Consider the following 18,138-nt stretch of genomic DNA (forward strand, 5'->3'; position numbering starts at 1 on the left):
AGGAGCCCAAAGCTCTTTGTGCCATACACTTGAGGCTTGGCAACTGGGCCACATGAATGGTGATCTGGGGCACCCATGGAAATCTGGCACTGCCCAGGGCCAGGCTCCCAGAACCACTTCTCCTCTCAGGCCTCCCCCAGGATCATTTCCTATGGTTTCAAAATAGAGGGTTCAAAAGGCCAGGGATTTAACTCAGTGGTTCCACTGCCTGCCTCGAAAGCACAAGGTCCCAAGTTCGATCCCCAGTACCAAAAAAAAAAAAAAAAAACGGGCTGGGGATTTTGCTCAGCGGTTTCGTCACTTGCTGTGCAAGTGCAAGGACCTGAGTTCAATCCCCGGTACCATAAAAAACAAAAAAAACAAAATAGGGGGTTCTTCTGCCAAGCATCTGGGCCTCCCCATAGGGAGCTGGAGTTCATGGCCTACTCTCTCTTCTGCAGCTAGCCAGGTGATACAGGGTTTGACATTGAGGACTTGGGCGGAGCCATCTCATTTCTCCCTGTCTGGCCTGGAAACTTCCTGTGTGGAAGTCGTCAGGCTGAGGAGGTTCTGGGAGGTGAAAATGTCCCTGTGCGGCATTGTGTGGAAAGCCCTTCTGACTCTGTTTTTAATAGCAGCCTCATGGACATCTCCTGCTTCTTTAAGAGGAAAGGAACAAACCAAGTTGGGAAAACTGTGACAGAAAAATGACAGGCAGCCACTGACATTGACATTCTTATTTGTAGTTTCAGATTTTTTCACTGTTTTGCTTTTTAATTATTTTTCCTAGAAAAGAAAAACACAACCAGGGGGATTTATATGACAAACTATCAGTGTTGGGATGGCAGGGTGAGAGAGAAAGAAAGGTGAGAGGCATGGGAACCTAGTAAAAAGAGGGTTCCAAATCACGTGGCGCGGTCCATAAGGGCATGTGCAGGTCCTCGACCGTTCCCTTTGGCATGCGTGTTGGGTGCCTGCTCAGACATCCAGGATGCTAATGACGGACTCAGGACTTTACAGAAAGATGTCATTCGGCTCCTTGGCTTTGTGCTCAAGTATCATCCAGCAGCCTTTCCTAAGGGTCTGAAAGAGTAGGGGTCACATCGGGGCACACTTTGGCATCAAGCAGTGAATTCCAGGCAGCCACTCACTCACATGCAGACGTGGTCTCCACACAGGCATCTGTCTAGACATCCCTGGTCAACCCAGCCCAAGGCAGATGATGACACCACAGTCTCCTTCTAGCCACAGCTCAGTGGTGATGTCCTTTCTTCGTTCCTGCTGAAAACTGCCTATCCCTTTGCAGGTGGGAGGAGACCGGAATCAGCCTCCTTAGCTCAACACTGGACACAAACTCCAAACAAGCCAGGAACCAGACAAGGGCAGCTTAGTCCTCAGGATCCACACTGAGGGTCTCCTGAGTTTTGCCTACTTTATCCCCCAGGTCTTGGGGCAGAAAATTCAGCCAAACCCAGAGCAAATGGGGTAAACCAGAGCAACAGCAAGGCAAGAAGGAGCCAGGAGCACGCTGCCAGCCCAGAGAACATTCAAGAAAGGGAGAGAGGCATGCAGCAGGCTGTAGCCCCAAGGTGCAGTCTAGGAATAGCCAGGCCTGCTTAGTCTGATCCCAACACGGGGGTCCTGCTGGCTCGAGTTCCCCGCGGACAGGGGAGGGTCCTGCCCTGCTGTGGCCCCTATTCCTGAGCTGAGGCCAGGCTACGTCTCAGAGCCACAGTCCTGAGGAGCACCACGCTGGCCGGCCAGCCAGGCCACAGTCCTCAGCCCCTGGAGAGACCCCAAGGCTCTGATTCCACAGGGAGGCCCCAGGGAGCCCTAGGGGCTGGCGGGAAGGAGCCGGGGGAGAGAGGCTGCATTCTGCATGGGGAGACTTGGAGAAGGGGACCATGGGCTCAGAAGGAACTGTGGTCCCAAATATTGCAGAGCCCAAGGGATGGGATACATTTTTGAAAAAACAACAACAGCTTATTTTAAAAAGAGAATATGCTTGCTGTTGCTTGATTTTGTTTTTCCTTTTAAAACCACTCACATTTAAAAGGCAAAGGGGCTGGGAGACTGAATCCCCTTCACGCTGATCCGATGTAGGCACCGGGAGGCCTCGGTCTCCTGCCAGCTCTGCTTTCCTTGCCTGACACCAGACACATAAGCCAGGGCAGGGCAGGGAGAGCAACTGCTGTGCTCCCCATCAAACCAGAACACACATTGGGAGAAGGCCGAAGACTAAAGTGCAGAGAGTCCCCAGAGTGTGCAGCCTGGGACCGGACCGGGGCACTCAGAGAGGGGAGGAGGGGGTGGGCGTAGGGCCACAGCTGTGGGACACTCGCCGACCTGGTAACACTTCTCTCTGGGACTGTCCACTTTCGGCAGCTCCCAAGCAAAGTCTGGGTCCCATCCCTGGTTGGTAGTGACTCGTGAGCCAGAAGGGAGCAGAGGGTTGCGGGGTGGGGAAAGAGAGCTTTATGTAAAATCGCTGAGTCCCAGCTTCCGGTATAGGGATGCAGGAACAACCCTAAGGCAGAGTCTCTCCTGGGGAGGGTTTGATGAAGATGATCAGGTCCTACTGGTGAGGACTGCAGGGGCAAGTCGCTCCTCTGGGTGGGAGAGGGGCCGCCAAAGAAAGCCCTGGCTTCCACTAGGGCGTGTAAGCAGGGGGCGGCTGGAACTGGTTGATGACCTCATACTCGGCGGGGTAGGGCTCATTCTCCTCCATCTCCGACAGCAGCTCCAACGCCTGTTCCTCCTCCTCTGTGGGGTAGTGGCGCAGGAGGTTGGCTGCAGTGGCCAGGATGGAGGCTCCGCCGGCGCCCGCTACCAGGTAGAAGCTGACGGCAAAGGTGACATAGACCTGGGAGCCATGGTACTTCTTATGCTGCTGCTGCTGGGCCAGGATGAGTTCAGAAGCCCAGTAAGAAAAGCCGATGACGGTGGCACACTGCAGGACTAGGTGACAGAGGGACAGCAAATGGGATTAGCAGGCAACCTGCAGCCAGGATGCTTGAGGAACCAATCAGGCTCTCATCTGATTCTCAGAGAACCTGCCTGGCCTCAGTCTATGCCTGGGCATGGGGTTCTATGCATGCGGGGGTGGGGACGTGGCTACCCAACCTCCTCTGAGACAGACAGGTTTTCTCTGTCCTAAGGACTTCCAATGGGATCTTATCATGGTGGTGCATGTCTGTAATTTCAGTGCCCTGGGAGGCTGAGGCAGGAGGCCTGCAAGTTCAAGCCTAGCCTGGGCAATTTAGCAACTTACTAGAAACTGTCTCAAAATATAAAATAAATAAGGGCTGGGGCTATAGTTCAGTTCAAAGACTCTGGGTTCAATCCTCAGTGCCATTAAAAAAAATTGGTAATTGGTACATTAAGGGCACTGGATGTCCCTAGGTATTCTAAGGAATAGATAAAGTCAAGCAGTTTGAGAGCTGGAGGTGCCCAGCACAAGTCAAACTGACACACCAGCCCCATCCCAGGGGAAGAAAGCAGCCATGCACAAGCATAGAGGCTGGTGTGAGGGGGAGAGGAAAGCAACCCAACCACGCACTCCAAGAAGACAGCCTGCTTCCTTCCTTGCTCAGTCCAGACCCTGAGCTCCAGGGGGCTTCAAATGCCACTTCGGGAAAGCTGTGAAATTCCTGGCAGAACTGAACAACACTCTGTCCCTCTCTGCAGCTGGGCTCAGTAGGACCACGAACCTGGGAAAGGCATCTGCAAATGACCGAGGCAAACTGCAAATGTGCCCAGTGCACTGTGAATGGCTGGACATGTCACACAAGCACCTGGCATGTGTGTGCTCACAGAAGAGCCCCACACCCCCAGACCCCACAGTATTCCCTACCCTGCAGCACCTTCTTCCCCACACAAGCAGGTCGGGGCTTACCGGTGAGGATGTGGGCAAAGGCATAACGGCGGGTGATCTTCAGGGCTGGGTGCTTGGGCCCAAAGACGTCCAGGAGGAATGCAGAGAGACTACACAGGATACCCAGAAAGCAGAAGGCAGCAATGACGCGTAGGAGCAGCACTGTCTGTGGGTTCATGCAGAAATCTGGGGGGAAGAGGGACATCCAAAGCTCAGGGCTTCAGGAAAGAGCCTGTGCTCCGGCCCCTCCACCACCATCCTGGGCAGCCCAGGGAGGCCCTGCTGGTCTGCAGAGGGGTGGGCGTGACCTCCATGCTGGCAGACAGGACTCCAAGATCACTGTTCCCTCCACCTCCTGTCCTCCTCTTTCAACTAGACTAGTCTGTGTGCAGGGTCCCATGCCATTGTTGGCCAAGCTCTCCCACCCATCTTCAAAGACCACAACAATCAATCAATGGGGCACATTAACCCATTCTGCCAAAGAATAGTCATGGCTGGCAGGGAAATCCAACTGACTTTTGAGCTGAGATTCCCAGACTAGCAAAGCCCAGACCCCAATTAATGTCCATTCTCCATTTCTTCAACTCATCCGTTTCCTTTCCACTCCCTAAAGAAGTTGACACTACACTAAATAAGAGGGCAAACAGGGCCGGGGATTTAGCTCAGTCGTTTCACTGCCTGCTGTGCAAGTGCAAGGACCCGAGTTCGATCCCCAGTACCAAAAAAAAAAGAGACCAAACACAGAAGGACAGATGCTGTCTGACTGCACTCATATCAGATACCTAGAGGAGTCACAGAGACAGAGACAGAAAGTGGAATGGCAGCTGCCAGGAAAGAGGGAAGCCAAGGTGTTATCACCATGTGCGTAGAGCTTCAGTTTGGGATGATGGAAAAATACTGGAATTGGACATTGGTGGTGGTTGTATAATCATCAATGTGAAAATAATGATACTTGCTGGACATTTAATATGACACTTTTTTAAAGAAAGTTTTTTGACATAGGATGCTGCCACATAGTTCAGGCTGGCCTTGAACTCACTATGTAGCCCAGGCTGGCCTTGAATTTGTGGCAATCTGCCTGCCTCAGCCTCCCAAGTCCTGGTATTACAGACATGCACCACCACACCACTTAACATGGTAAATTTTATGTCAGTATATTTTACCACAGTAAAAAAATAAAACTAAGGAAAGAAGAAAAAGTTGAAGCAGTTTAGAAATATGTGTAACTACAAGAAGGCATTTAATGAATTAAGATCCTGGAGCTAGGTTCTGGGGTACAGCACTTGCACATCACGCCTGTAAATTAAAAAAAAAAGTTAAAACAGGCTAGGAATGTAGCTCAGTGAGAAGGCCCTAGGTCCCTGGGTTCAATTCCCCATATCACCAAAAAACAAAACAAAAACAAAACAAACAAAAAACCCCACAAATTCGCCAGGCAGCTGCTGGCTGGGCCGAAAGGCTCGTGTGCCTCCATGTGGCTCAGAGTCACCCACCAGGCTGCCCTCAGAGCTATCTGTCATGTTCTTGCCTGCTGGCCAAGCACCCCAGCCTGCAAGAGTCCTGCCAGCAGCTAGCACCAGCCTGTGCTGCCTTGGACAGCACCAGGAGCTGAAAGGATTGAAGCCCAGGGCTTTCCCTGGGCTGAGCAAGACCAACCTGAACTATATAGCAAGGCCCTGTCTCAAAGAAAAGAAAAGAAAAAAAAGACATGCACCTGATGGAAAGCTTCAGCTTCATAGCGGACACCATTCCCTGCTCCAAGGGCAAACTTTTAGATAGAGCCTCGAAAATCCCTGCAGGAGCAGCCCCTGTAGAGTTGGGTCAAATGCTGATCCATGCCACCACTCAGGGGATTCAGATTCAGAGGCTCTAGGAAGTTAAGTGACTTCCTGCAGGTCACACAGTGACCCCCAGCCCTGCACTGTGCTGCTCGGAATCACCAGCCACCAGCAGCCGCTCCCTCCCAACAGAGATAATCAATCAAGTCTTAAGGAGGTCCCTGTGTGCGCAGGGTCAGACGCTAACATGAAAGCTGGCAGCACCTTCTGCCAGCCTGCAGCTGCTAAGCTCACTGAAGGAGCAGCTGGAAGCGTGAAATCTCCAAAAAAACCCCCAAACCAAACCAAAACAATAAAGGCAAAGTAGGTTTGGGTCATTCAGCAAGAGGAAGTGCTAATGCGGGAACCATCTGGGCTTTGGTGTTTAGGCTTCTTCGGTAGTGAGGCCTCAGAGTCCAGCCTGGGAAGTGGCCGGGACAGAAGAAAGCCTCTGGAGCTGGCACCAACTCCTAGGGCGACAGAGGGTTCGGGTCACCTTAAGCCAGTCACCTGCCCGCCCTCCACCTGCTCCTTATGGATCACTGAAAGCAGTAACACTGGCCTCAGCTGGCACAGTGCATGGGGAGGACCCACTGACACTGCCAGTGAAAGGGAGGCCACCAGAACTGTCACTGCCCCACTAGCAAGCAGCTGTTTCACCTGGGCCACAGTCACCCCCTGGTGCACCTTTCCTTTTTTTCTTTGGCTTTATTTTTTTGAGTCAGGGTCTTGCTATGTTGCCCAGGCTGGCCTTGAACTCGAAGTGATCCTCCTGCCCAGCCTCCCAAGTGCCAGGATTACAGGGATGTGCCCTCATACCCGGCTGGACCTTTCCTTCTTACACAGAGACTTCCTGTCAGTATTAGGCAGAGGAGGCACCTGCCAAAGCCAGACTGAGGGTCTGCTGCAGTAGGGTGACAATGTGGCACCGAGAAGGGGCTTTTGACCCAATACTCAAACAGGTTTAACAGGTTTTGTTTTGGTTAGTGTGGTGGCACACGCCTGTAATCCTAGCACTTGGGAGGGTTAGGCAAGAGGATTGCCATGAGTTCGAGGCCAACCTGAACTACATAGTGAGACGCTGTTTCAAAAAAATAAACAAGGCTGGGTATTTAGCTCAGTGGCACCGTGCCTGCTTTGCAAGCACAAGGTCCTGAGTTCAATTCCCATTACCAAAAAACAAACAAACAACAGCAACAACAAAATCCAGGTTTTGTTTCAACTCCCTTTCTTCAGAACCAAACTGTGAGTAAGCCCTCAGGTTTAGTGCAGAAACCAAAAATGTGACTGTCCCTTTGGCTGCTGGATACTCCAGGAGCCCACTTTGTATCACTGTGGACTGTCACCAGGGGGTCTCAGAGCACACAAGAAGGACAGGTTATCATCCTGGACAGGCTGGGCACTTAACACAGAGCCTCTCCTGGGGCCATCACCTCACCACCTTTCTCACTTTCCTTGCGGTCCAGCAGGAAGGCAAGGAACATCTGCTCCCTAGAGAGGACTGCTGGGGACACAAGTCCCCAAGGTCATGCAGTATGGCTCTATTTGTGGGAGAAAGGGACAAAGTCCTGACTTTAAATCCAAAGCAGTGCTTTCGTCCCCAACACTCAGGCTGGACAGCCAGCGCTTCCCACCCTGCAGTTGTGCCCTGCCTGCTCCCTTGGGTAAACACTGCTTGACTGTCCCCATGGTCACCAGGGAAGGAGGCAGCTGCTGTGTAAGAGGATCTGAGGAACTGACTTTGCCCAAGGTCACCAATGAGTCACCCGCTGAGTTGGTTCTATGGCCTGGCCCTTCCTTTCCACCTGCCTGTCATCCTCTAATCCCTGCCTGACCGAATGGGCCTCGGGCCCCTCATGCCGCTCATTCTCCAAGCACTGTCCCAGCCCCTCTCTTGTGTGTTTTCACACCTGCCAGGACTCTCCCTACTGTGATGTTTTTGGCTTCCAGACATCACTGTGACAAAGGCCATTAACAGGGCCCTCTTGTGCCCAGCTGTGTCATCGCGCAGACACCAATGGTGCTAGCCAACCTGCTAGAGGACAGGCCCAACAGGACCTGTATCAGCCACCACCCTCGGGCCCTTCCTGCAGGACCTTAGGCTTCCACAGCTATTGCCAATCATGACTCACTTGACTTCCTCATCCTCCTAAGAGGCTTCCGGAGGCTGCTGGCAGAGCTGCCCTTTGCTGGGCACCCTGAGAGGTAGAAAGGATCTGGGGTTCCTCTTCCCAGGGCCACTAAAAGTCTGGAGGTAGGCAGCCTCTGGGGAGTGGAAGGATTCAGGGAAGAATCTTCTGAACTGGTCTGCATTTGCTAAAGCTCCAAGTCTCTGTGGGTGACAGCAGAAGGATGAGTACTTTTGCATCAGGAACACCCACCAATGCATTGTGGGACAAAAAGCACAGCTTTTGGCAAAAGCTCAGCTACAGCTAGGAGACTAGGAGGCTGAGGCAGGAGCATTTCATGTTTGAGCCCAGCCCAAGCAACTTAGCAGTCACTAAGGTGGGGGATACAGCAGGCTTAGCAAGACCTTGCCCCTAAAAAACCTTTTTTTAAAAAGAACTGAGGGGGCTGGGGATGTAGCTCAGTGGAGCTGTGTCTGCCTGGCAAGTGCAAGGTTCCAAGTTCAATCCCTGCTACCAAAAAAAAAAAAAAAAGGAATGGGGATATAGTTCAGTAAGAAGGTCCTGGGTTAAACCCCAGTACCCTAGTATGGCACAAAAAAAGAAAAAGATAGGTAAATGGCAGCTCTGATCAAAAGAAAAGGAAACACAGAGAGCAGTAAGATGTGGTAAGGAGAGTGTGGACTTTGGAGTCAAAGCCACCCAGGTTGGCTGTGTGTCCCTGAGCAGACCACTCAACCTCGCTGAGCCGAGATCTCTGTGAAGCACAATGACAAGAGCACCTACCAAACCCAGACACTGCTCAGGAGAAACTACGGGCTGAAATGAAATGCACCTTGAATGGTACCTGGCACCTGGAGAGACAGGAAAGTCTATGAGCACCGAATCTGTGCCCCAGCCCTGCTCCCTCTGGAGACAGGGAATACACCAGGCTTCAGGGTCACAAAGATCACACACTCACACAGGATATCACATGCGTGAAGGACCAGTAGGACCAAAAGACCAAGTGTGGAGAGAAGGGAGAGGAGAAGCATCAGGGACTTCCTGATTCCTCAGCTTTCATGATGGCTCACAGGGGATAACTGCCAACTCTCCTATTAACACACACCAAGTGTCCCCGGCTTGTGATGGCAAAGGAGACAGCCAGGGTAATCAGGCAAAAACTGTATGCAGGTTAAAATTCCCAAGCAGTAGCCAGGTGTGGTGGTGCACACCTGTAATTTCAGCACCCTGGGAGGCTGAGGCAGGAGGATCACAAATTCCAGCCTGGGAAATTTAACAATTTAGAGACCCTGTCTCAAAATGAAATTATAAAAAAGGGCTGCAGATACAGCTCAGTGAGAAGGCGCTGGGCCCAATTCCCATTTGCTCTAAACATAGAGCAAATGTAATATAAAGGTTAAGGTAACATGCTTTACGAAAGATGAAATCTGGTCGGAGTCCTTTGTCAAAAAGGGCAAACACACTTGTGAACAAAGTAGAAGATGCACCAATATTTTTATTTTAACATTCCTTTGATGAGGACGCACACCAAATTACAATCTCATGAGCCGGGGATTTAGCTCAGTGGCGCCATGCCTGCCTTGTAAGTGCAAGATCCTGAGTTTGATCCCTGGTGCCAGAAAAAAAAAATTGTAATCTCATGAGATTACTCTTTATGACTGCTGAAGTAAACAAAGGATAAAAACTAAGTTATTGATATCTGCATCAATAAGACAGTCTCAGCTATGCCACTCAGCTAGGCAGCCTTGGGGAGACAGCTTCATGTTCCAGAGCCCCAGCTTCCTGGGCCTCTGCAATAAGGATGTGGGGTCAGATGACCTCCTCTCCATTACATGACTTTTATGAACCCTCCACTGAAGCCGCAGAGAGGGCACATCCAGGGCTCTCTCCCAGTCTGCATGGGACACCGAACTCCTGAAACACTGGAACACTGTGGGATCCAGTGCAAGAGGCTCAACTGAAGGGCGGGAAGCTGGCAGCTGAGCTTCCCAGATGCAAGCGGAGAGGAATATGCTTCAGGGAAAACCATCCAACCCACTCCAATCCTGAAGGCCTCTGTCCCATCCGGTATGTGCCAAGGAAAAGGTTTCAAGACTCCCATCAGGTGGACAACTTTGGTTTTAAAGAGCCAACCAGACCACTGGTACCATGAGGGTGAAATATGGAAACAAACCAGAAGTTCCTATCCTGTTCTCTACAAAATTGTCCTAAAGCCTCTAAAACCCAAGAGAGAAGCAAAACATGAAGAGAAGGCTCAAAGACAATATCAAGCCATAGGTTAACGTTTCTTAGCCCAGGCCTGAAGAAGTGGTGCACTGAGTAACTGCACAGGAGGAGCTGCAGATTCCAGCAGGAAGGGCTCTGATGGGGAGCAGCAGACACCTGGAATGCATCACCGCCAGAGAGTGACACCGGAGGAAAAAGGAAGAACTTCAAGAATGGTTCAAAAGATCTTGGGAGGCCGGGGATTTAGCTTAGTGGTTCTGCCGCCTGCCTCGCAAGCGCATGGTCCCGAGTTCAATCCCCAGCACCAAAAAAAAAAGGAAAAGATCTTGGGAGACAAACTGTACTCTTACTAAGGACTGTTTGGGGCTCACTGACCATTTTTTATGTTCAACACCAGATGATGCAGTCCTGCCCTCACCAAAGCCTTTACCCTCACTATTGGAGACAGGAAGGGGAAGCTGAGCTAGGGGCCTCTGTGGGACAGGATCTCCTGTAGGCACTGGGCTCCTGCTGGCAAAGGCACTGACTTTTGATGATCTAAAATGCCACACCCCCTTTCTCTGATAAAGGTTCAATTACCAAGGAACCCTCAAATAGCCTCTCAAATCTAGTGGTATTAAAACTTCTTTTTTCTCTGCCAGTCAGGATGCCCCAAAGTGGCTCGCTGTATCCCACAGGTTCCTTAGGGGGGACGGCAGATTGTGACACCTAGCACCCTTACCCTTTCCATATACAATGCAGGCAGAATCACAAAATAGCAACAGACCGGATTAGCATGGCTGTGAGGAGTAGGTGCTAAGCTGAATAACATCAGAATTAATGAGGGGCCAGACCCCAAAGAGAGCCACCTGGTGGGCATGAGCACCAGGCAGGACAGGGACTGCTTCCTTCAACCAAGTGCCGGCCTCAGGTAAGCTTTGCTCAGCCAGTCCCCCACGCCGCACCGACACCCAGGCCCGGAGGGCAGGAGCGCAGCGCCCTCACCTTTCAGCAGGTCCGGGTGCACGTAGCCCAGCACGTCCGAGACCCCCAGCTCCTGGCGGGAACAGGTGCCTCCGTGGATGTGCAGCCAGGCGGGCTCGGCGAGGGCAGTACATAGCGCCGTGATGGACAGGGCGCCGGGCAGAGCCGAGGCCAGGCTACGCTCGGGCTGCTTGGGCAGAGCACTGCCTCCCGGGCTCCTCCGCCGGCGCCCGCCCGGCAGCCCTGCGCCTCCAGGGGCGTACATGCCCGGGGCCGCCCGCCGTCGCTGTGCGGTCGCTGCGGGTCGCCTGCCTGTCCCAGGTAGGAGAGCAATGTCCTGGATGCCAGCGCTGAGCTGTCAAGGGCGACAGTGGAGGATGAGGGGTGGGACCCAGGACTGAGCAGAGACCGGAGGACTGCGGGGATTAGGGAATTAGGGGATTAGGGGAGCGGGGACCGGGTCTCGGGGTTAGGGATGCGGGGCGAGGACCAGGAGAAGGTGGGGGACCAGTGGGGGCTGTGCAGACCAGGATGGGGGGGCTCGCTGAGATCCTGGTGATTGGCTACTGGGGGAGGGGAGACTCTGAACCCGGGGTCTTGGCCAGAGGGTGACGAAGGGCGGAGGGCCTGGCTGGGCCAAGGGGATCCGAGACCGGAGATTTAGGACCCGCACTTTGTGGTGCGACCTGGGGCAAAAAAGACCCTTCTCACTCCGCCCCCTGCTCCTCACCGGTCAGCCGGCCTCAAGGCTGGGATGGCGCCGCTCTGCCCCGTCACGGGCTTCTCGGCTGCCCGGGGCCGAGCGATCCCAGGCCCCAATCCCGCAACGCCCAGGCCGATCCGGGCCGAAGCACTTCCGGCTTCCTCCTCCTCTGCCTCCGCCTCCTCTGGCTCCCCGCCCCGAGCCCCGCCCGCGCGAGCAGCCGGCTCTCTGCGCAGCTCCTTGTGGGAATAGTAGTTCGGAGCGGTCCCGCGACGCTTCCCAAGGCTAGGTGAGCGGAGCGACCACAACTCCCAGAGGCCCGAGCGACGCAGCGGGGGGGGGGGGGGCTCTTCAGTTCCCAGGACAACCCGGGCCCCGGGCGGAAGTTGGAGCCTGTTTGCCACGGGAAGCTGGAGCGGGCGCTGCGGAGCTCGCGCCGTGGGACCCGTGGTCGGCGCGCTTACTCAGCCCACCTCCTCACTCTGCGCCGGCTGCCATGAAAGACACGCTGGTGCTGCTGGGCCGTGTTCCGGCGCACCCGGACTCCCGCTGCTGGTTCCTGGCCTGGAACCCCGCTGGGACCCTGCTGGCCTCGTGCGGTGGTGACCGTCGAATCCGTATCTGGGGCACCGAGGGTAAAGCCTAGCCTGGCCTAGCTGCGCGAGCTGGCGTCGAGGCTTCGGCTGGTGCACAGTGTGAGAGCCGAGGGAGGAGGACTGTAGCCACCCCGGGGAGGGTTTGTCGGGCAGAGGGGCGGCCTGTTCTCAAAACAAAACGTGAAGCCAAACTGCGACTGACTGCTCCAGGAGTTGGGACAGTTGTTGAGGCAGGAAAGTGGAGGGAAGGTGGTAGGAACGTAGCCCACAGAGTGTCTTGTGGCATTCGGGAGCTATTGACAGTTTTAAATCAGGAAGGTGCCATCTCCGATTTAGTTTAAAAGGATGCCTCTAGAGGAAGTAGCCAGTTACATCTTCATAAAGGCATGTTATTGAATACACGGATTGAGCTTTAGGCCCCAGCTGGGCTCCCGTTACAGCCCCCTTGATTGAATAGCATTGATGGTAGGGCAGCACCTTCTTGTGACCTCCAACCCCAAAGCCCAGCCTGTCCTCTGCCTGTAGGTGACAGCTGGGTCTGCAAGTCTGTCCTTTCCGAAGGCCATCAGCGCACTGTCCGAAAGGTAGCCTGGTCTCCCTGTGGGAATTACCTAGCCTCTGCCAGCTTTGATGCAACCACTTGCATTTGGAAGAAGAACCAGGATGACTTCGAGGTAATCAGGCTGAATGGAACCAGAATTTTTGTCTCTTTGCTCCCCTGTGCTGCCCTCTTCCATCTTAGGAAGATTCCATCTTAGGTTTAGGAATATGGGCCAACCAGGGCCAATTGGGCGGGACTTGTGAGAAAGCTACAGCCTTCACTTAATTTTTCATACTATACAAATCATGATCTTGGTTGGATTTTGACAAATCATAGGGGTCATAGCTACCATTAATTTTTCTCCCTCTTCCCTTTTTAGTGTGTAACCACTCTTGAGGGCCATGAAAATGAGGTTAAGTCCGTGGCTTGGGCCCCGTCTGGCAACCTTTTGGCCACTTGTAGCCGAGATAAGAGCGTGTGGGTCTGGGAAGGTGAGTCCAGGTCCCTTCAGGTGCAGTAGAGAACCAGCTCACAGACATTCGTGTGTCCCTGACAGGGTTGGCTCCTTTTTTCTCCCACAGTTGATGAAGAAGATGAATATGAATGTGTCAGTGTCCTCAACTCCCATACACAGGATGTCAAGCATGTGGTTTGGCACCCGAGCCAGGAGGTAAGAATCAGACTAGGGCAGTTGGTGGAAGGAAGTTTGGTATGGAAGCTTCTGGCCAGCCTTCCTCTGCCATTTCACCTCAACCTGGCATTGTAGGGATCTCTGTTACTGAAAAACAGGAGTTCCTTTATAAAAATAGATTCCTGGGACTACCCTGTCCCAGTAAGGGAGGTATTGGACAACAAGTACTTCCTGAGCCTCACAGTCAAGTGCTGGGTCTCCTTCCCCCTCCCCCAGCTGTTGGCCTCTGCCAGTTATGATGACACAGTGAAGCTGTACCGGGAAGAAGAAGATGACTGGATATGCTTTGCCACCCTTGAGGGCCACGAATCCACTGTGTGGAGCTTGGCTTTTGACCCCAGTGGCCAGCGTCTGGCGTCTTGCAGTGATGACCGTACCGTGCGCATCTGGCGCCAGTATCTACCAGGCAACGAACAAGGTGAGGGTCCAGTTGTAGAGTTAAGAGACTCTTCAGAGCTTTACGGTCTGCTAAGACACCATGAATCAAAGCAAATAGGGGTCGGAAGTAACATGGACCACAGAGGGCTCCAGTTAAGAGTGCTGGAAGAATCAGAAGAAGGTTCATGAAACAGCCATTTTGCCCAAATCTGAAAGGGCATGTAGGATGTTAACACAAGGGAAAGAATTTCATACATGAAGGGAAGATCTAGTAAAAGCTTGGCAGCAGAGCCAGGGATTTAGCCCAGTGGTTCTGTCACCTGCTCCGCAAACGCAAGGTCCTGAGTTCGATCCCCAGTACCAAAAGAAAGCTTGGCACCAGGACGATAGGCATTGGTGGTGGGATTGCCTAGGCTTACATGAGGAATGGTGATTTGTGTGGATGGGACAGAGGCTAGAAAGAGCCGGGGAGGAGTACAGTGGGTTGAGCCAGCTGTTGGGTGGGGATAAGCGGCAGGCTAACTAGTTAGGTACAGGTCACCAGAACAGGGAAGCTTCAGGAAGATGAGCCTGGCTACAGTATGTAAAGCAGATAACGAAGATGGGGACAGAGTTGGAGACCAGGACTCGGGCAAGAGAGGTTCTCCTTGGCAGCGGTGCAGGTTTGCCCTTAAGATGCCTGGGACATGGACAGGTCTTGGGCTTAAGAGAAGTCTGTCATGCAGGGGTGGCATGCAGCGGCTCTGACCCCAGCTGGAAATGCATCTGCACTCTATCGGGCTTCCACTCCAGGACCATTTACGACATCGCTTGGTAAGACTTGAGTGAACCCACCGCACTCAGGGATTTCAGAGATATCATGACCTGTTCTGCCCTCTGCCAGTTTAGGAACTAAGAGCAGCCGCCCTGTTTCTTAAGATCAGGTCTGTTGGCTTTGAGCTGGCTGGCCTGGGGTTCACAGGAGTGGAGAGCAGACTTAGACCTAGGCCAGCCCCTGATTACGGTCCCAGCCTGTGGGGGCAGCAGCAGCCTTTGGGGTTTACACAGCATCAAAATCTGTGACTGGGGTTATTCATTCTGGCGGGAGGGATCAAACCCAGGGCCTAATGCATGTTAGGCAAGTGGTCTCCCACTGAGTACACTCACAGGCCCTTGACAGGTCTTTACGGTTTGGTAAAAGTGACTACTATCCTTACGGAGGCTAGAAAAGCTGCCCCATTTGTACAGGAGTGGTCAGAGGGCAACTCTGGCTCTGAGAATCAGATCAAGAAAAAATCCTAAACCATGAAAGAAGTTGATGCACATGCAAGATTTATTTATATTCGCAAACATTTGCGAATAACCTGTGTATTCAGCAGAAATGGACTTAAGTAAACTATGAATTCAATAGCTAGCCTGTTTTTGAAGTTAATACTTCATGAGCTGGGATGTAGCTTAGTGGTAGAACATTTGCCTAGCGTGCTTGAGGTCCTGAGTTTGATCCTTAGCACTACAAAAGAAAGAAAAAAATACTTCCATGACAAGGGTGGGCACTTTATGCTATGTGAGAAAGATGCCATCAGATTGTAGGTAGGATAATTCTATATTTCAGATTAATTATATGGGGGAGTAAGTGGAAGCACCTGAAGGCTTAGGAGACGATGTCTGCAACCCTTTCTGTCAGACTGTGAAAAAAATCTCCCTACCACATTGCCTGAGTGGGGAGGCAGGACCACCTGGGTACCTGCTGACCGTGTATTCCCCCAGGTGTCAGCTGACAGGGGCCCTGGCTACCGCTTGTGGGGACGATGCCATCCGCGTGTTTGAGGAGGATCCTAGCTCAGATCTGCAGCAGCCCACCTTCTCCCTGACTGCCCACTTGTGCCAAGCCCATTCCCAAGACGTCAACTGTGTAGCCTGGAACCCCAAGGAGCCAGGGCTCCTGGCCTCCTGCAGTGATGATGGGGAGGTGGCCTTCTGGAAATATCAGCGGCCCGAAGGACCCTGAGCCTCCTTGACAGGACAGTCCTGGTTTCCTGGAAATGTCCTAAGACTTTCCCAGCCTGAGAAGACCTGGAGAAGCATCTGTGACTTTCATTCAGCTTGGCTCACTTCTATTCAGACTTGGCTACCCACATATAGAGCCCTTAGGGCTACTTACTCTTTCCCTCTGACATGAGGGCCTCAGTGGAGCCTCAGACCTTCAGGACATTGTTCTGCCATAGATTTTGCTTGCTCTAGGACATGGTGTTATACTTTGTGCGTGAGGGGGTGAATATAGTATTTATAATTACTATGCATATGTAGGAGTGTGTCTCAGCCCTTTCTCAAATTGTAAGCTTTATGGAAATAATCCATCTTAATCCAAAGTCCTGTTTATAGAGACACTCAGTTTTTTAGAGTTCCATCCTGAATTGTCTGAAATAGGCCTTGCATTCTCAATTTCTAGATAAATTCTTGCACTTAAGACATTTAATGTTGAAGGAACTTTTTTTTTCTTAGTGGAGGTTTATGTAGAATAAAGGGACACCTCTGCTTTCCCTTAGAAGCCCTTGCATACTGCCCACACCATTACACTGTGAGGACAACTGGGGGTGTGAGAGAATAAATGGAGAAAGACATGAGGCCCAAAAGGGAATTACTACCGGCCACAGGCTATATCTTAGCAGATTGGTTCTTCCATGGGGCCCAGAAACATGAGATGGAAGCTCATGGCCCTGTGAAGGACCATGGCACAGACGTCACCATGCGTCTGTGGCGTCTATTTTTAAGGTAGAGAATAAGTAGAAAATGATGCCTGTCAAGGTCCCTTAGGGGAGCCATCACAGAGCAGTGTGGAAGTGCTATCTGTGTAATCAGGTCTTCAGTATCAACTTTTGGTGTGGGGGGGTTACCGGGGATAGAACTTGGGACCTTGTGCTTGTGAGGCAGGCGCCAGAACCACTGAGCTAAATCCCTGGCCCTTCAACTTGTCTTCTGAAAAATGGCTGGGGAGAGGGTGTCTCCAAGGCAACAGCTTTCACTTCATTTTCTGCCCTGTAGGAATCATGTCCTTAGACTGGAGAGAGCTGGCCCAGCATCTGGAGTAATGGTTCTCATGAACCCCAGATCCCTGGCATCCTGAGGCCCATTTGGGGTGGCACTGGGGTGATCAAGGCCATGACAAATTAATTAGTAGTCCGAGACTTTACTGCCTCGCATGTACAGTAGAAACATTGCCAGCTTCCTTGACCATGTCCTTGACAAGCAGTACCTGATTAATAAATGTTGAGCCTGAACATCTCTAGTACACTGAGAAAATAAGGACCACTGACACTTCTGCAAAGATGAATGGAAAAGCAGGTGTACAGCAGAGTCAAAGATGAGTTAGCTATGCCCTTTTTACTAGAGAGAACAAATGGTATTCAGACTTGGCTCTGGCTGACCTTTTCTGGAAAATGAGCAGAAGGAACCTTTCACCAATAAGTGTTCACTGCCAATGATAAAATCCAAGCTTAAAAGCCAAAATTAGAATTTCTGAGGGGCCAGGAATTTAGCTCAGTGGTTCCGCCACCTGCCTCCCAAGCACAAGGTCCCAAGTTCAATCTCTGGTACCCCCCCCAAAAAATTTTTTTAAAAGCTATGTCACCACCATGAGCTTTGCTGGTGGTGATATTCATGAATGTGACTTGTGAATAATGAAATGCATTGACATTTGGAGGATTACTTAATTCAGTGAATCAACATTTTCCAAATAATCAGTTAAAAAATCAGGCAAGAGATTCACTCAAAGTCTGAGGCCAGTGGGTTCAGTTAACAGTACAAGGTGCACAGGTAAAGTTTTAGATTCCATCATTGCCTTTAAGTAACTACCTTGTGTAGTCTTGGTGTAGTATCCAAGGACAGCCACAGTTAGCTGAAATGGCTACTTAAAAACTCCCTTTTGGGCCACGGATTTAGCTCAGTGGTTCTGCTGCTGGCCTCGCAAGCACAAGGTCCCAAGTTTGATCCCTGGTACCAAAAAAAAAAAAATCCCTTTTCCAGGCTGGGGATTCAGCTCGGTGGTACTGCTGCCTGTCTAGCAAGCACAAGGTCCTGAGTTCCATCCTCTGTACCAAAAAAAACCAAAAAAACCTTTTCCAACTCTGTGAAATCAATTCAAGCCACATCCAACAGATTGACTGTACAAGCAGCTCTGAGAGCCTCAACTGTCTTATGTTAATCCAGACCTTAGCATGACTGCAAAATTGTTAACTACTCTTCTCCCTGGATTGGTTTTGGAA

General features: G+C 51.8%; 2 protein-coding genes across 5 annotated transcripts; one reads left to right on the forward strand and one right to left on the reverse strand.

The window, feature by feature from the left end:
- Positions 1-701: 701 nt before the first annotated feature.
- On the reverse strand, positions 702-11,859 carry Tmem127 (transmembrane protein 127). Of its 3 annotated transcripts, none has more exons than XR_002394754.2 (5): positions 11,719-11,859; positions 11,010-11,343; positions 3,875-4,039; positions 2,027-2,937; positions 702-1,062 (listed from the first exon to the last, which is right to left on the reverse strand). XR_002394754.2 is itself a non-coding variant. In XM_087202997.1 (5 exons), the coding sequence occupies exons 3-5, from the start codon at positions 7,981-7,983 to the stop codon at positions 2,630-2,632; spliced, it is 654 nt and encodes a 217-aa protein (XP_087059123.1). In that variant the 5' UTR covers positions 7,984-8,002; positions 11,010-11,343; positions 11,719-11,859; the 3' UTR covers positions 702-2,629. The 3 variants fall into 3 exon arrangements, 2 of the variants coding, with proteins under 2 accessions (XP_087059123.1, XP_004844410.1); XM_087202997.1 differs by adding an exon at positions 7,803-8,002 and having other exon boundaries at positions 702-2,937; XM_004844353.4 differs by having other exon boundaries at positions 702-2,937.
- A 170-nt stretch (positions 11,860-12,029) lies between these two features.
- On the forward strand, positions 12,030-16,347 carry Ciao1 (cytosolic iron-sulfur assembly component 1). 2 transcript variants are annotated; one of them, XM_004844354.3, is made up of 7 exons: positions 12,030-12,326; positions 12,813-12,961; positions 13,208-13,319; positions 13,410-13,498; positions 13,736-13,937; positions 14,623-14,710; positions 15,644-16,347. In XM_004844354.3, the coding sequence occupies exons 1-7, from the start codon at positions 12,188-12,190 to the stop codon at positions 15,882-15,884; spliced, it is 1,020 nt and encodes a 339-aa protein (XP_004844411.1). In that variant the 5' UTR covers positions 12,030-12,187; the 3' UTR covers positions 15,885-16,347. The 2 variants fall into 2 exon arrangements, with proteins under 2 accessions (XP_004844411.1, XP_087059129.1); XM_087203003.1 differs by lacking the exon at positions 14,623-14,710 and having other exon boundaries at positions 12,058-12,326.
- The last annotated feature ends 1,791 nt before the right edge of the window (positions 16,348-18,138 follow it).

Source organism: Heterocephalus glaber, unplaced genomic scaffold, assembly GCF_053883595.1.
Source record: "Heterocephalus glaber isolate CG9 unplaced genomic scaffold, H.glaber_assembly_v1.0 deba00000470, whole genome shotgun sequence".
Classification (NCBI taxonomy): Eukaryota; Metazoa; Chordata; class Mammalia; order Rodentia; family Bathyergidae; genus Heterocephalus; species Heterocephalus glaber.

What these genes read in the sequence shown, in the direction of transcription:
- Tmem127 (XM_004844353.4), bottom strand. Translation starts at nt 11,253, where the DNA reads ATGTACGCCCCTGGAGGCGCAGGGCTGCCGGGCGGGCGCCGGCGGAGG. An exon ending in GCACCCGGACCTGCTGAAAG is followed by an intron (nt 4,040 to 11,009) that starts GTGAGGGCGCTG and finishes TCTTCCCCCCAG; the next exon opens with ATTTCTGCATGAACCCACAG. An exon ending in CTTTGCCCACATCCTCACCG is followed by an intron (nt 2,938 to 3,874) that starts GTAAGCCCCGAC and finishes TCTGTCACCTAG; the next exon opens with TCCTGCAGTGTGCCACCGTC.
- Ciao1 (XM_004844354.3), top strand. Translation starts at nt 12,188, where the DNA reads ATGAAAGACACGCTGGTGCTGCTGGGCCGTGTTCCGGCGCACCCGGAC. An exon ending in CCGTATCTGGGGCACCGAGG is followed by an intron (nt 12,327 to 12,812) that starts GTAAAGCCTAGC and finishes CTCTGCCTGTAG; the next exon opens with GTGACAGCTGGGTCTGCAAG. An exon ending in TCTACCAGGCAACGAACAAG is followed by an intron (nt 13,938 to 14,622) that starts GTGAGGGTCCAG and finishes TCTGTCATGCAG; the next exon opens with GGGTGGCATGCAGCGGCTCT.